At 43.7% G+C, this 13,752-nt stretch overlaps 1 protein-coding gene across 3 annotated transcripts in view; it reads left to right on the forward strand.

Annotated features, from left to right (window-relative positions):
- Positions 1-1,288: 1,288 nt before the first annotated feature.
- STARD9 (StAR related lipid transfer domain containing 9) overlaps positions 1,289-13,752 on the forward strand; it is a 127,865-nt gene continuing 115,401 nt past the window's right edge. For all 3 annotated transcript variants that reach the window (XM_032418061.1, XM_032418063.1, XM_032418062.1), the window contains exons 1-3: positions 1,289-1,396; positions 6,397-6,466; positions 8,088-8,204. In XM_032418061.1, coding sequence (XP_032273952.1) covers positions 1,350-1,396; positions 6,397-6,466; positions 8,088-8,204 — 234 coding nt within the window. In that variant the 5' untranslated portion in view covers positions 1,289-1,349. The remainder of the gene's footprint in view (positions 1,397-6,396; positions 6,467-8,087; positions 8,205-13,752) is intronic.

Below are 13,752 nucleotides of genomic sequence, written 5' to 3' on the forward strand. Positions count from 1 at the left end.
AACCCAATTTATCTGGATCCTGATTTAAACAGATTGTTTAAAAAAAAGAAACAACAGCTTTATGAGACAATAAGGGAAATTTGAACTCTGAATATTTATGGTATTAAGGAACTAATATTCTTTTTTTAAAGATTTTATTTATTTATTTGAGAGAGAGAGAAAGCACGAGAGGGGGGAGGTTCAGAGGGAGAAGCAGACTCCCCGCGGAGCTGGGAGCCATGATGCAGGGGTCCCGGGACTCCAGGACCATGACCTGAGCCGAAGGCAGTAGCTTAACCAACTGAACCACCCAGAAGCCCCAAATTATACATATTTTTAAAGATTTTATTTATTTATTTGCCAGAGAGAAAGAGAGAGCACAAGCAGGGGGAGCAGCAGGCAGAGGGAGAAGCAGGCTCCCCGCTGAACAAAGAGCCCAATGCTGGACTGGATCACGGGACCCAGGGATCATGACCTGAGCTGAAGGCAGCTGCCCAACCGAGTAACCCAGGCATCCTGACATATTATATATTTATTGTCTCTTTTCCCTTCCTGGTAGATTCTAATTTCCACGAAGACTTGGACTGTGTCCTCAAGAACCTTAAAACAGCACTTGACTCTTGGTAGATAACTCAAGATTATTTCTTGGAAGAACTAATGAACCATTTCTGTCTGACAGCGTTCTCTCCACAATCACAAACACAGCTAGAGTGGCCCTGAAGTTCCATCACAATCCAGAGAAGCTTGGAGCACTCTAAACTTCTCCACATTCCAAGTGCCTCTTCAAAGAGACACTGCTCTTTTCTTGTAATTGCAAAAACATCGGTGCTCCCCATTTCATTTCTGCCCCTAAAACTTAAGCACAGAATTGACAACTCAGGCCAACGCAGCGAATTCACGTATTTAGCAAACTCCGTCGTAAACTTCGCTTTAACCGAAACTTAAACGTATTTACTTGACTCGGTATAGCACTGTCCGAGAACAAAAGCTAGTTCCTGGTGGGTGGGACCTGGCCATACCAGTAGGGGACTGGCGCCCTCTCGGCCTCACGGTTCAGGATTGGCTGAGGCACCTCAGGCACCGCCCCCGTGGAACAGAGGCGCGCATGGGCGGGGCCGTGCCGGAAGGTGCGTGGGCGGGGCGACGCGGGGCGGAGAGAACCGGGCCCGGCAGGCGGGGCCGGGACGCGCGACCTCCCGCCCATCGGGCTCATGATTGGCTGAGGCACGGCAGGCACCACCCAGGCCGGCCCACAGCGCGCGCATGGGCGGGGTCGTCCCGTGAGCGCGTGGGGCGGGCGGGGCCGGGTTGGGGTTGGGGCCGGGGGTGCTGCCACTGGGCGGACCAGCTGCTTGGGTGGTGGCCGAGGGATGGCGAATGTGCGGGTGGCCGTGAGGGTCCGGCCCCTCAGCAAGAGGTGAGTCTGGGAGGGAAGGGGCGCCTGAGGCGTCAAATGAACTGAGAGGAGGGCGAGGTCTTCGCCTCTCCCTCCAGTGATTCTGGCGCGGAGAAATCAGACACAAAGTGACCCAGGGGGCCAGGGTCCGGAAACCTTAAAGGCCTGCCGGGACAAAGCCTCTCGTAGAGCTTTACGGGTCCTGTCCTGGGGTATAGCGGTTCCTGGATTGCGTCAGGGGTGGGGTGCGCTGTGTCCGTGTCCCTGGAGTCCTGTGAGGAGTTTTGGGGTACAGCGGCTCTAGTCGTCATGCACGACTTGGGCCTTTGTCACTGAGTTCCCTGAGCGGGGCTGGGAAAGTACGCGGGGAGAGGGATGGGGAGCCTCCTCTCCTTGGTGGCTCTGGAGTACCTGTGGGGATTGAGGCAGAATTGCGTGTGTTCCTGGGCGCACATGGGTGTCTCTGCAGAGATGTGGAGAGAGCTAGATTGTAAGGTGTGAGAGGGAAATTGAGGCCCAGGGAGATCGTGGTTTCATTAACAGCAGAACTGCGGAAGTAAAAGGAAGTTATTCTAATCCTTTCCCTCAGCGTGGTCAGTGCGCATTTCCTCATGGGTGAATCTGATGCAGCACCTCTCAGCTCTCGAGGCATCCAGTGTCCAGCTGCATAGTTTCTTCCTGTTTTCACTGATTTTCCACTCAAGTTTGGAAAGTCAGGGAAGGGCTGGTATTTGAACTGTTTTTCTTTTAAGTAATCTCTATGCCCAATGTGGGGCTCGAACTCACCACCCCTAGGTCAAGCGTCGCATGCTCTACAACTGAGCCAGCCAGGCTCCCCGGAATTGCTTTTTAAAGAGCTATTAGAGTTTGCTGACAGGTGAAGAAGGTGTAGAGAGCACTCTGTAGAAAGGACACTAAGAATAAAGGACTTCAGCTGTTAGAAAACAGAAAAGTTTTGGTTGTTTGGTGAGAAGGTGTGTAGAGGGAGGTGAGTGAGAGGAGACAAAGCTGGCAGAGTGTAGCTTGGGACCAAAAGACATATAATGGAATTATTTGGGAGGTTTAAAAATTTCCAGGACATAAGATGGCTTGAAAATTGGACAGAAGGATCAAAAAATGCATTGTCTCCTGTAACATAATTTGGTACCAGCAGGGATTATATTTGTCCCTGATATGGTGGTAGTTTTGCAAAGTCATACAATGGACAGAATAATGAGAAGAGCAATGGGATGAAGGAAGGAAACAGAATAACAGAAAAGAAAGTAGGAAAAAGACAAAAGACATACATGGAGAAAGAAGGAAAGTAGCACATGCCCAAAATGCTGTTTAGATTGGTAAGTGGCTTATGACATCTGGCTTCTACATTACTTGATGTGGTTCCTTAGGGTTGAGTAGTTTAATAGGAGTATGCCACCTTGGAGGTAGCCTCTAGCAGATCTTCTTGCGAAACTGTTCTTTTAGGGCTCTCAGGATAATTACCTTGGCCACTCCCAACAGTAACTTCTCCATTCCTTGAGAGCTAGGAATTTACAATAGTGTGGATTGGATTAAGAAAATGCTGTGGAAATTGAATTGCTTGCAGCCACAGTAGAGAGTAATTTATCTCATCAAACAAAAGTGAGGGGAAAAGGACACAAAAGCTTATTTACTTTCAGTCAGGTTAAGAGCCTTCAGCATGAAGAGGTAGAATGCCAATACTGGAGATACCCAGGTGTGAGTAGGTTATACCAAGCTGAAGATTTAGGAGCAAATTTGGATAAACACAGTGTGACACTCCCCCCCCCCCCCCCCCCCCCCCTAAAAAAAAAACAGTTGCCCCCCCCCCCCCCCCCCCCCCCACCGAGCTAAGAAGTCGAGACCACTCCTGTCTCCTCAGAGAATCCTGCAGAGATGCTACTATACTGCTATACTCCAGGGTTTGTTAACTTCCACCATCTTTGCTGAAGCTCATCTGAATGTAGGGACTCTGCTAATTATATGGTTTGTTCACCCTTCAAATGAGTTATTGGCAGAGATTCAGTTAATAATCATTGGATCTGGTGGTGTACTAGGGAAAAAATCTTAGAGATCATCTGGTCTAAGCTTACATTTTTTGTTTTTCCAGATGAGAAAATGGTCTTGTTTAATATCTAAAAGTAGGTAAAGCCAAGTTTCCATTCAATAGACCAAGCTGCTCCTTCCTGAGATTACAGAAAAGTTGTACTTCTTGATCAAATGCCTGTTTGCTTAGTAGGACTAGAACTGACCATCAGTAAAATGGCAATGTGGGACATGGTTTTGATTGCCTCCCCACTCCTCATAGTTTCCCATAATTAGAAAGTCTGTAGCTCATTATGTGATGCTGTCCCTTGTCTATCCAAAATCATTTATCATTAAAAGAACATGTTCTCTTCAGCCAATATTGTAGGCTTTGGAACACTCCCCACTGCCCTGTCAAAATTTACTGTTCCTATACTATATTCCCTTTCTGTGGAGAGAGAGAGAGAGAGAGAGAGAGAGAGAGAGAGAGAGAGTGTGTGTGTGTGTGTGTGTTGTGGGTTTTTAAAAATTTTTTTAATCTGTAAAGTAGGAGAACTACTTCAGTGGTTTTTTATGAAGATTAAATGAAAGAATACATTAAAAATACTTAGGGCTTGGCTCATTTTAAGTGTCCAACAAAGTGTTAGCTATATATTTTTATTACTGCTTATACTTAGCGGTCTTTTTTTTTTTTAAGTTTTACAAATGAATAGATAATAAGTGGTCATGGCTTGCTTATTTTCCCTTCTGGACAGTGATTCTCAAGTTATAGTATGCATACAGTCCACCTGGGGAGTTTGTTATAATGCAATTTTGCTTTGTTTTGTTTTTTTACCTCCCTCCCCCCCATAATGCAACTTGTTAACAGGAATTTGAATGAATAAGCCCCACCATCTCATGTAATTCTGATGAAGGTAGCCCGTGGACCACACTTTGAGAAACATTGTTCTGGGAGTAAATGTGTAACTGAGGATTTATCCCTGTGCAAAGGGAAATTCATCCTAAGGAATGAATGCCTGTTGGTAGAATTCAGGACCCAGAGGCAAGTGGTAGTAGTGCCACTCTGCCATGTGTAAGGCTCCATCTCTGCAGACTTTCATTGAACTCTGTGTGGCCAGCTCCCCAGTTGAGGTTGGTGCCCCTTCTTTCTGTTCTGCTCAATTTTAATTCTCCTTCATTTTGTTTTAGAATAGCTTGGAATCACTAGGTTACCAATGGCAGTGTTCCAGGCCAGGAAGGAGCAGCATCTTACCCTTATAGTTTGTATCTTTCTTCCAAGAAGTCAAATTCAGGACACTTCTTTTCAGGCTGCTTTATGTGAAAGGGTCTTAGATGAATCCTCAAGAAAGAGCATACTTGGGGCCCCTGGGTGGCTCAGTCGTTAAGTGTCTGCCTTCGGCTCAGGTCATGATCCCAGAGTTCTGGGATCGAGCCCCACATGGGGCTCCCTGCTCCGCGGGAAGCCTGCTTCTCCCTCTCCCCCTGCTTGTGTTCCCTCTCTCACTATATCGCTCTCTGTCAAATAAATAAATAAAATCTTAAAAAAAAGGGGGGGCATACTTTAAAAAAAATTAGATAATAGATTTGGAAAAATTATTGCATAATTTTTTATTTTCTTTATTGTCCAAATTTACTACAATCTCTGTATTACTTTTTTAGGGGGAGGAGAGATAAGAAAATCTACCTTAAAATGGAGAAAGGAAAAAAAATGTTATCTTGTAAAATGTTAACAGCAAAGATGAAAGATTTTCTTTAGAATTGTTGAGGGCTGTGTATGTGTGGGGGTGTGTGGTTTATGATCCTCAAGGACTAAGAATATCTCTGCTGCCTTAAATACTATCTAGCATGAAATGCGAGATAAAGAGCATTAGGGCCTTGAGGAAATTTAAGTAACAAATGTTAGTACATGGGAGAGGGAAATTTCCTATACAGGGCTTTATCCCAGACTCACTCACTGGTTAAAAAAAAAATCCTAAATGTAAAGACCCCTGTCTCACTGTGCCTGTCCTCCCCTCCCCAAATTCTCAAGGTCACATCCTGGGAACCATGAGGAAGGATAAAAATGAGAGAGAACATATTTTCTTAACTTTAAGGTCCTGGGCTAGGAGTAATTTAAGTGATTACTTTCATTGTAGTGGAGGAAATGCTAATGAATTTAATTCTTACCTCTTAACATTCTGGCCTTGAGTACTTTCACTAAAGGTTTTTATGTTACAAAAAAAGATTTCATCTATAGAATGGAGTATATTCCACTCATTTTGGGCTTCAGGTATATGGGTCACTTGGATTAAGCCCCTTAAAGTAAATTTAGGGATTGGTTAGTTGCTAGCAGTGTTACTATGTAACTGCAACATAGGAAAATTCTTGAGGATCTTGGCTCTCACTCCAATTTAGGAAGATATAAGGAAAGGATTTGGGAAATATGTTCTCAGTATCTCAACAGAGAAGACTCCAAAATCTTTTTCATTACTATCCATGCTCAAAATCCCAGAGAAGGTGAGAGGGGATGCCTTGTGCACTGAGCGAAGGATACTGTCCAGAATTTCAAGCCTGATTTCTAAGGGTATGGTTAAGAGCCCAGGCTTTGTGGTCAGACAGATCTGGGTTTAAAATCCCAGCTCTGCCACTGCTTGATGTGTGACCTTGGACAAGTTACATAATTTCTCTCAGCTTCAGCCTTCCATCTGAAAAAATGAAGATATGGTAGGAAGCCATGTCAGGAGAGTGTGTTAGTGGGAAGATTGCATAAGATGAAGTATAATATGTGCTGTACCTAATACAGCGGCTAGGCACATGGAGGGTGCTATATAGTGGTAATTCTTAGCTGTTTCAGAGCCAAATTCTGATGATCCAGAGAAGTGTGTCAGCCAGGGACAGCTACTTATAGAGACAGCAGTAGGGAAACATTTTGTCCCAGTAGCGCTGATCTCAGCTTCTCTTTTCTTGATTTTTTTTTTTTTAAGCAATGTTTCTTTTCATATGGGTTTGGGTCTTCTTTCTAGGGAGACCAAAGAAGGGGGAAGAATTATTGTGGAAGTTGATGGCAAAGTGGCAAAAATCAGAAATTTAAAGGTAAGCATGAAATTGTTTTCCTTTCTCTTTCCACTGAGGAGTTTATATTATTACAGGGGCTTCTGGGATGAAGGTGTGTATGTGAATGGGTTTAGGGTGGCACTTTGGGAGAAGGAAGAGTTTTATACAAAGCAAGTATAAGAATAAAGCAAGAAAGAAGTATAGAGATTGTGGCCACTGCAGCCCAAGTTCTGTCAAACAGGGTGCAGCTGTTTGGAAACTGGTCACTTACAGCTTATGGGCGTCATGGCTAGTGTAAGTCATGCTGGGTACATCCATGGGTATATTTAACTCACCAGACCAGCAGACTTTGTCCCAGGCCTCTCATTTGATATCACTTAGTCTAGAGGCATTACTACAGATTTAGTATGCATCAGATCCCAGAAGGGAGTCAGTCACTATCCTGAGTTGCACTGCAGATTTTCTTTCACAGATCTGACTGACCTTTGAGTCACAATTGGGCAAACACTGGGAACTTCCTCCCCTACCCGTCACCCCCCTCCCAGGGCTAGTTTCCTCCATCTCATTCTTCCATTTACCAGAACAGCGGAAGTGGAAGGGGTTCTTTCTCTCTGGCCTTGGGGAGTGGAGAGAGACAGGGAAACTGGCCTTGTGCCTGCTGCTGTAGACAGCTTGCAGGTGGTGTTCAGCATCCCTGAGAGCTGAGGAAGCTGACTGGTAGGAGTGAGGGTTCTTTGGACCCCAGGCCTACTGCCTATGCCCACCCCTGTGATGTGATCTGTTTCCTTTTGTCAGCACTTCTCTGCTAAAAGAGAATGGGACCTGCCAGACTTTCAATAGGCACTCCCCAGGGACCAAAGACCTTTTATTCTCTGCTGTGTCTTATTTATATCTCTGTTGCTTTGTTCTTAGAGCTGAGAGTTTTGGTTTTTTAAGAATAAATCCTGGCCAAGATCAAACTCTAATCTGCCCCCTGCACACCTGCTTAGCTGCTTACTTCCTTGAGGTCAATTATCCGCTAAGAATTTCTTAGTTATTCTGACAGCCTCTTTCTACTGTAGTTTATGATGGCTAGTGCTAGGGTTTGTCTATCCCTGTCCAGAGTCTAAATATTAAATAGTAAGATAAAACATTTGTGGCAGTAATACCATTTTCCCCAGTACCTGGAGGTCAGTGCGGTTCCAATCTCTGACTCTACCCTCATCTACCCTGAGCAGTTGGATTGGTCCTCGCTCTTCTATCCAATGTGCTTTCTAATTCACTGGGGATGGGTACCCAGGGACCTCTGTGAAAGTCCTAGGTTGATAGACTCTGTCAGGCCCAGGGACTGAACTACTCATGCACTCCGGTATCCTTTATAGAAATACTTGGAGAAAAAATGATAGTGATACGGCCCATGACGGTCAGAGAGGGAAAGGCATTCTTTCCTAAGCTTGGTTCATATGTAGGCAGATAGGTGATAGTATGAGAGACAAATTTAATTTTCTGGAGCTTTTATTTGATGAGATGAGGACAGAGTTTACTTTTTTTCTTTTTTGGGTAGATATCGTAGATTCTCATGACCAGTCTGGGTCTCTCTAGCTATAGTAGGGAGGAATCAAGTGGCATTGGCTAGATTCTGACATTATGATAGAGAAGACTCTATTCTGTTTGATTTTAGATGGACAATCGACCAGATGGCTTTGGAGACTCTCGGGAGAAGGTTGTGGCATTTGGCTTTGATTACTGCTACTGGTCAGTCAACCCAGAGGACCCTCAGTATGCATCTCAGGATGTGGTAATGTCATTTTTCCTTCACTCTCCTCAGTGCTCCATAACTGGATAATTATTAGGAAATTAACATGCAATTGGGCCTGGCTGTTTCTTACTTTAATAGTTTGGTCAGAAACTAATAATGTTTTGATCTGAGAAGTAGTAGTGAAAGGCCATCAGTTGCAGAAAGAACAAAGGAGATGAGAAAAGACTGCTTGCCTAGGGCATAGAAGTTGGCTAGGGTCCACTTAAGCTTGGGCCTCAGCATGATTCAGGTGGGTACACATTAGTTCAGGTAGTGTTCTACTCCTATGGCAGGTAAATGGGTTCATCTCAAAGTTGGCCTTTGTTATATACCGCAGAAGGGCTCAGGAATCCTAGAGGCTAGTATCTTTGAGTCTTAGGCTTGTGCTTATGGTCCGCGGCTGAACGTAAAAGGCCTAGACGACTAGTCTGGCAGTCTGCAAGGTATGTAAGAGGTGAACTCTGTTGATGTGCTGAGGATTGAGAGGACCAGCCAAGGCCTTCCCAGCAAGGCTGTCACCCTTCTTGTGTCTGGTAGTTCTACTTAGCTCTCTCACAAGTTTCTGAGGCAGCAGGTTTGGCCAGGTGGGTCTACAGGACTTCTCTCTCTTTCTTTTTTTCAAGATGTTTTATTTATTTATTTGAGAGAGAGAGAAAACGAGCAGGGGGAGGGGCAGAGGGAGAAGCAGACTCCCCGCTGAGCAGGGAGCCTGATGTGGGACTCGATCCCAGAACTCCTGGATCATGACCTGAGCTGAAGGCAGATGCTTAACCGACTGAGCCACCCAGGCACCCAAGTCCGTCTATATACTTTTGAATAAAAAGCTAACATATGTTTTCTGCTAAATGTTTCAGTTTTTTGTGAAACTTTTTCTGATTATGCCAAAGAAGCAACGTTATCAAGTTTGAGTGACTTAGAGGACAGTATTGATTTTTTGCTGCTGCAGACTTCTGAAGATGATTGAATAATTTTAAATCATGAAAGTGTAACTCCCCCATTCTTCTTTTCTGAGGGGATCATGTGGAAACAAGACCCTAGACCACTGTGGGATTTGTTGTTGTGGGCTCCTTCTGTTGTAATATGAGCACCCTATATTTGTAGTGACAGTGTGTTTGCTGTAAATGCTCAGCAGAAAAGGTCAGTATGGATATTACCTCGTCTCTACCATATTTTCTGTCCTTTGGCATATGGAGGCACTGGCAGGTCCAGGCTTGTCTTTTGGCCCATGATTTTTATCCTAGCACTCAAGCATATATTAGGTGTCTGGTTCCTGGTGTTTGTATCTGTTCCATTGAGATCCTCCATGAATAACCAAAAAAGGAGCTGATTTTCAAATAAGAGAATGGGACTCCTACAGTAGGGCACAGTTGTGACTGTATATGTGTCATAAAAGACAGTGGTCTTTATTAGTAGAAAGTGAGAGCATTCTAATGGCTATTTTAGTCCTCCCTGGCCATAGCCTATCTAGGGCTATTCTTTTTTTTTCTAAGATTTATTTATTTTAGAGAGCGTGTGTGTGTATGTGTGCACATGCATGAGTGGGGGGAGGGGCAGAGGGAGAATCCTGGAGCAAACTCCCTGCTGATCAGGGAGTCTGACACGGGGCTCAATCCCAGGACCCCAAGATCATGACCTGAGCTGAAATCAAGAGTCCACTGCTTAACCGACTGAGCCACATAGGTGCCCTAGGGCTATTCTGGATACCAGAAAAGTTAACCATTTTGTAAACCATTTGATAGATCAGTAATCTGGGTTAATAATGTGTGTAAACAGAAAACTACATATCTATTTATGTCTCAACAAACTTGGGTATAATTTTGGTGTGAGGCTCACATTTTACATTTATTTATTTATTTATTTAAAGATTTTATTTATTTATTTGACAGAGAGAGACACAGCGATAGAGGGAACACAAGCAGGGGGAGTGGGAGAGGGAGAAGCAGGCTTCCCGTGGAGCAGGGAGCCCTATGTGGGGCTTGATCCCAGGATCCTGAGATCATGACCTGAGCCGAAGGCAGACGCTTAACGACTGAGTCACCCAGGCGCCCCACATTTTACATTTATATAGCTTAAGTGTATAAATATAATATAGTGGGAAGCCCAAAAGTCCATAGTGGAGGGGAGTTCATAAATATGATTCTTCTTCTGTTGCCCGATTTGGAGTTCAATGGAAAGATCAAATGGGATTTAGACAGGAAGCCTGTGCAGAGAGATAAAACCTGTGTCCCCTGAGGTTTATTCTCACTTGTTTATTAATTGTCTAAGGCCCTTATCAGTCCCAAGAGGAGTTAAAATAGGAGACAGCAGGAAAGGAGCCTCTGTCACAAGCTAAAGTAGGGCCAGAGATCTCTGAATGATGGCAGGACTCATATACACATGATTTGGTCAGAGAGACTCATCACTTTAACACAGAAATTGCAGCCCAGACTTAACTCTGAGGTCACCAGGGTAGGAGAAGCAGACTGTCATAAAATCACAGGACATGGGGTGGAAAGAATTTTGATGTCATCCAGTTCAACCTCTCCCGAAGTACAACAATCTTCTCTATAGCATTTGTGGTCATATTTTGGGGGTGGGAGTGAAAGGCGCAGTTTTATTGAAGTATAATTTAGACACAGTAAAATTCACCTTTTTAATGTACAGTGTACAGTTTTATGAGTTTTGACACAGTTGTATAGCTATAATCAATATATAAATAAAACAGTGCATCTTTCCCTAAATGCCTTCATGTCCCTTTGCAGTCAAACTGTTCTTACCCCCAGCCCCTGGCAACTGCTAATCTGTTTTCTGTCCCTATAGTTTTGTCCGTTCCCAAATATCATGTAAATATAATAAAATAGTATGTAGTCTTTTGGGTCTGGCTTGTTTCAGTTAGCATGATGTATTTGAGATTCACGTCTGCTGTTGTGTGTATTATCTTATTCTGGCCTTCATTCAGACTTACTTAAATCAGCTTCTTGGCCAGAAGGAACTGATGGCTTTGGAAGCATAGATTCTAACTGCAAAGAGCAAGGAACCAAGTCCCTGGAGGATTGTGCCCCCTTCATCCCTGAGTTTCTTTCCCTTTTTATATTAATTAATTAATTAATTAATTAAATTTTATTTTTTTAAAAAGATTTCATTCATTTATTTGACAGAGGGAGACACAGCGAGAGAGGGAACAGAAGCAGGGGGAGTGGGAGAGGGAGAAGCAGGCTTCCCCCCCACCCCCAGCAGAGAGCCCAATGTGGGGCTCGATCCCAGGACCCCAGGATCATGACCTGAGCTGAAGGCAGATGCTTAACAACTGAGCCACCCAGGCGCCCCACTTTCTTAAACAATTTTTAAAAAGATTTTTAAATTTTATTTATTTGTCAGAGAAAGAGCACAAGCAAGGGGAGCGGCAGGCTCCCCGCTGAGCAAGGAGTTGGATGTGGGACTCGATCCCAGGACCCTGGGATCATGACCTGAGCTGAAGGCAGATGCTTAACCAACTGAGCCACCCAGGCGTCCCTCTGGGTTTCTTCCTATTGTGAGGAAAGGCTGTCCTCACCCTCAGAAATACAGCACTGATTTTAGAATATTAAATATTGGAGGGAAAATTTTTCCCCACTGGCTGTAGAGGGATTTTGAGCAACGTCATAAGCCATTGCTTGATAGATGTTAGCAAGAATGTCATCTGTTTGGTGTTGGTGCTGCCTCATCATAGTCTCTTAAGATGTTAGAGCTCGAAGGGAACTTAGTCATCTAGGCCAGGGCTTCTCAACCTCAATGCTATTGATATTTTGACCAGATAATTCTTTGCTGTGGGCATCTGTCCCGTGCACTGTAGTAAGTTTAGCAGCATCTCTGGCCTCTACCCACTAAATGCCAGTAGCAATCTCAATCAGGAATATAAAAAATATTTCCATCCCCCTCATGTTCCAGAGATAGCTGTTTGATTTATATGGCATTATATAGGCAGCTAATGCCCAAGCAGGACTAGACCCATGCTTCCTGTGGTGGTTTTTCATTGCATTGTACCATTCTACCTCCCTCTTTTTATATTTATATTACAGCCTCAGAAGATAGGTTCAAGGTTTGCATTTCTTCGTGCTTTACCACTACCAGTCCTTAGTGGCGACACACATGATACATAAATTAGGCATCAGCAAACATGGGCCACTAGAGAACAAGTCAGCTACTATAAGTTCTACTGAAAGGCAGGTTTCTTTGTTAATATATTATTAAATATCTATAGATTCTAAATGTTTATCGTTCCATTTGATCATCTCCCAAATCTATTACGTCCTTACTATTTATTCCATTTTATAGATAAGGAAACTGAGGTACATAAAGGTTACAAGACTTGCCCAGACAACTTAGCCAGTAAGTGTTGGAGCAGGGATTCAAATCCAAGACTGTCAAATTCTAAATTGTATGCCAAGAAGCCTCACAGACCCTCAAAGTTAAAAGAAATCTCACTTAGTCTACTAGGAGACCTGGTCATCTCTTCATACATACTGTCTGATTTAATCCCTTCAACAACCTAAAAGGTAGGAGATTTTATCCTTTTATAGTGAAGAAAATTTAGACTTAGAGAGGTTATGTGATCTGCCCAAAGTCACACAATAAGAAATGAGTCTTAGATTTGAACACAGGTTATCTGAATGCAAAGTTCATATGCTTTGCTATGCTACAGTTTAAGAAGAAAAAAAAAGGGATAAAAGAAAAGAAAGAGATGGTAAATTAGGAAAGAGGAGAGAGGGTGAAGAGGAAAGACAGAGAAAAGACTGTAGTGAATGGGGGCTGGCAGGGGATCATACCACCTGTCTTGTCCATTACCCTGTGACCCTTGTGTCATTAGCTTCCCATTCTTAAGGCAGCTTGTTCTTCATCTGAATTGTGTTGTCTTTGTTAATGTTTGGACTTGCAGCCAAGGCTTTTCTTCAAAATTGGCCTATATTTTATCTGGTTATAATCTGTATTAATGTTAATCTACTTCTCCTCTGAGGTTAGACCTGGGTTTCAATTCAGGCATAGCCACTTAGTTAGTAGCTGGCTTACTTTAGACAAGTTACTTAAATTCTGAGTCCTCATTTCTTGAGCTTGAGTTCCTGTGAGGAGGAAGTGAAATAATTAAGTTCCCAGACCAGGACTTGGCAACTGGAGTTGATAAGGGAGGTCCTGAGTACTGTGGCTTGGTTCCGTGTTGTGATTACCCTATCACAGTACTAGAGAAATGAGGCCCATGCTTCTAAGAGCTGAACTAGATTTGAAAATCTCTTCTTTGAATCTGGTTGTGATCCCTTCTGGATCATCATGCTCCACTTGGAAAATTAACTTCCCTCCCTTCCTCCTGGTCAGGAATATCTCTTGGAGCCAGAGTTCTTTGCTTAAGTGTATTGTGTTTGGGTAATTTTGTGTTTGTAAAACTTTCCATGAAGAGCATTAGCTCAGCTTTAGCTAAGAAGGGCTGTAATTGGCTGTCAAAACAAGTGCAGACTGAGTCAACAGAAAGCACGTCCAGGAACAAAAAGCTACCCAGCCCTTTGTGGAAAGCAATTGCTTCTATTCTCCTGGGAATCTG

Source organism: Phoca vitulina, unplaced genomic scaffold (genome assembly GCF_004348235.1).
Source record: "Phoca vitulina isolate PV1807 unplaced genomic scaffold, GSC_HSeal_1.0 scaffold20, whole genome shotgun sequence".
Classification (NCBI taxonomy): domain Eukaryota; kingdom Metazoa; phylum Chordata; class Mammalia; order Carnivora; family Phocidae; genus Phoca; species Phoca vitulina.